Raw genomic sequence first — 3,378 nt, 5'->3', positions numbered from 1 at the left:
GTGATCAGATCCCGGCAACTCTTCCTGATGACCTAGAAAGAGTAGGATATCACAGCAAGTGTTATAAGCACTTTGTCCGCCACTTTCATCGTCTGGGAGATGATACAGAACCAGGGCCATCAACCTCATCATGGCATCACTCTCCTCGTAAACCAGGAGGTTCTGCTGAACCCATCTTCCCGCCAGAGTGTATATTTTGTGAGAAAGTTGAGACCAAAGATGCTCATCGCAATACTGAGAGGCCTACAACCTTCCCATCCTTTAAAAACAAAGAAAATGCATGGGAGCAAATCGAAACACGGGCTGAGAAAATGGGCACTTTCTGTTCTCCACTGACAGTTACCATCCTGAGTCAATCAAAGCGCAGGAAAGGCTGAGGCGGGGCAGCTCAGAGAAGATCATTCTGGCTGGACCAGCAACCAGGAAGCCATATGACTTCAAAATGTTCCTTGCAAATGACGACAACAAAAAGCAGATGTGCCAGCTTCTTCTGAAAGTGTGGAGTGGACAAGAGGCAGCTACCAGGCTGGAGAGAACAGAGATGGCTGTGCTGATCGTGGAGGGGAAGGCCCACCAACTTGCCTCAACGAATGGCAAGGTAAAATTGAAAGCCCTTCGTGAATGGCGATTCAATTTGTAATTTTTCCTGAAAAAAAGGTGATTACCTGTGATGTTTGTCTAGATCTGAAACTGGCAGTGACTGGTGATTGAAATGCGGTGCCTTTTTGTGTTTCAGGTCGAGGTACGTGAACTCCCCACGATCTACAGCAACCAGGAAGAGACTGATACCAGGGTGGTTCTGTACCTCCATCATGCTGCTACCATCGGATACAAGAACGCTGTAGTCAGAACACCGGACACAGACATCCTCCTGATCCTGCTCCACCATGCCCACAACATCAAGCTGACGGTGTACCTGGATACAGGGTCAGGGAAGCATCGCCAACTTGTCAACGTCTCTGAGCTGGCAGAATCCCTGGGAGAGGACTACTGTGCCACTCTCCTGGGGTACTATGTGTTCAGCGGAGAAGACTGCACCAGTGCCTTCAAAGGGAAGGGAAAAGTCGGGCCCTTGAAAAAGCTGGAGAAGAATCCCAGGTTTCACAGGGCATTCGGTGAACTGGGTGACAACTGGGATGCCAACCCTGAGGTGGAGAGGCAGTTAGAAAAATTCACCTGTGTGATGTACGGCCAGAGTCGCGAGTCATCAGTGGACATTGTCCGTGCCAAGCTGCTACGAAAAATGGTGGGAGAGCACAAGACCCTCACATCCAAGTCCAAGGTTGATCTGGCTCGCCTTCCTCCATGCCAGTCTGCCCTGAAGCCGCACATCCAGCGTGTGAACCACCGCGTAGCATTGTACAAAAGAGCCGATCAACCTATCATCGAAAAGCCAAAACCTTATGAGGAGCAAGGATGGATAAGGACTGACGAAGGACTGTTGAAACCAATGTGGTCCAGTGGTCCCATCCTACCAACCTCACTGGTGGATCTTCTGAACACAGGAGAGCACGAAGAGGAGGAGGAAGAGGAAGGAGAAGAAGAGTTTGACTCTGACGATTTCGATGAAAATGATGATGACTGACTCAGTGTAGAATCACTAATGCTAATGATGTTTATCTAAAACAAGCAAGAGAAGAGTGGTCACATTGAGTGCTAGGACTATTTTGACAGTTGTAATATTTAGAAAAATAAAACTTTGTGTTAACGTCTGTGTAGACGGACCTTAATATGAGTCTATTATTTCGTAAAACTGTGATTATTTTGTAAATAAAGCACTAATTAGCATACTAGTATACCATAGACACATGTAATCATGTTATGAATAGTTCTATCATGATCTATGCCCTTCAAAACATGGGTCTAGACACCTTCATTTTTCAATTATCTGCAATATTGGCTGAGATATGTCAAAAATCGTTTTTTTGATAATGGCAGCAGTAATTTGCATAAAAATGGTATGTGGGACATTTTTTCAGCTTGGGGCCATAGCTAGTCATTTTCTACACATTTTTTCCAATCTAGAAACACTGATTAGAAGTATATCTCCGGGGGGTGCAGGGGGACCTAGTCTTCCTACTAGACTAATTAGCAACAGGTGATGAAACACACCTGCCCAGATAATCTGCAGGTTTCACCATCATTATGGGGGAATTGCTATGTTGCAAACGCTGTTAGCATGGATCGGAATTCACTAATCAATTTTCCATCACAATACGAGCTGGGGGTCCACGATTGCTATAGATTACTAGGGAGAAGCTCAGCCATCTTGAGCCATCCCAGAATGCACTTCAGTAATGAATATGTGGCGGATTTGGATGAAGAACTGCAAAATGGTGGCTGATGTGCCCTATTTGCGTCGTGGTCTTACATCCGACCTCATCAACCCTACGTATTCAGTGACCACCTCTCGTCCATCAGCTATGTCCACAAATATCTGCATCAGTCTTTCACTGTACATCAGCCGTCCCACTATCACACAAGGCCACAAGGAACTGTGACACAGTAGGAGGTCATTTGATCAATCAAGCCTCCGTCTCATGCTCTCTCTAGACTTTACCTCGCGGCTGTGCATGTGTGGTGATGTGCGAGCTGCTCCAACTTTCGATCTTTCTCCCCTCCCCCCTTTTTATTGGTCGTTGTTCTCACCTTTCCTTTCTATTTTTGTTTATCTTCACATTGTGTATTCTCTGTCTCCCCCCCTTCCCTTCACCACTCCATTTTCATCAAACCCGGTACCACAACCTTCGTCCTCCCTTCCCATTTTTCCTTCCCCCACCTCCCCGTTCCACGCCCGTACCCCGCGCTCGGTCTTCCATTCCTCCGACCGTCCCCCCCTCCCCCCTCACTCGTTCCCCCCCCCCCACTCGTTCCCCTCCCCCCCCACTCGTTCCCCTCCCCCCCCCACTCGTTCCCCTCCCCCCTCACTCGTTCCCCTCCCCCCCCCACTCGTTCCCCTCCCCCCCCCACTCGTTCCCCTCCCCCCCCACTCGTTCCCCTCCCCCCCCCACTCGTTCCCCTCCCCCCCCCACTCGTTCCCCTCCCCCCCCCCACTCGTTCCCCTCCCCCCCCCACTCGTTCCCCTCCCCCCCCCACTCGTTCCCCTCCCCCCCCCCACTCGTTCCCCTCCCCCCCCCACTCGTTCCCCTCACCCCCCCCACTCGGTCCCCTCACCCCCTCCCCGCATCCATTGCATTCCTCGCTTGTGTTGCTATATCTATTTTTATTTTTTTCGACTTTCGTTTCTTCCCCTGAGACACAGAGAGAGAGAGAGAGCCCACGCCTTTCGGTGAGATCGAGGGGTGAGTCCATCGGCACTCCGACGGTTGTCGTGATTTCTCGCCCTTTTCCTCATTGAGAGGTGTGTTTCCTCGCGAT

At 49.9% G+C, this 3,378-nt stretch overlaps 1 protein-coding gene across 1 annotated transcript; it reads left to right on the top strand.

The window, feature by feature from the left end:
• The first annotated feature begins 321 nt into the window (after positions 1 to 321).
• Positions 322 to 1,730, top strand: LOC144894158 (uncharacterized). The gene is made up of 2 exons (XM_078786242.1): positions 322 to 598; positions 737 to 1,730. Exons 1-2 carry the CDS (start codon positions 443 to 445, stop codon positions 1,583 to 1,585), a joined length of 1,005 nt encoding a protein of 334 aa, XP_078642368.1. The 5' UTR covers positions 322 to 442; the 3' UTR covers positions 1,586 to 1,730.
• The last annotated feature ends 1,648 nt before the right edge of the window (positions 1,731 to 3,378 follow it).

This window comes from Myxine glutinosa, chromosome 10 (assembly GCF_964187855.1).
Source record: "Myxine glutinosa chromosome 10, kmMyxGlut1.1, whole genome shotgun sequence".
Classification (NCBI taxonomy): Eukaryota; Metazoa; Chordata; class Myxini; order Myxiniformes; family Myxinidae; genus Myxine; species Myxine glutinosa.
Note: the sequence above shows the minus strand (reverse complement) of the source record. Positions and strands in the feature narration are given on the sequence as shown.

Bases quoted from the DNA above. Each gene is read 5' to 3' on its own strand.
- LOC144894158 (XM_078786242.1), top strand. From the start codon at position 443: ATGTTCCTTGCAAATGACGACAACAAAAAGCAGATGTGCCAGCTTCTT. The intron at 599-736 runs GTAAAATTGAAA...TTTGTGTTTCAG, and splicing joins TTGCCTCAACGAATGGCAAG to GTCGAGGTACGTGAACTCCC.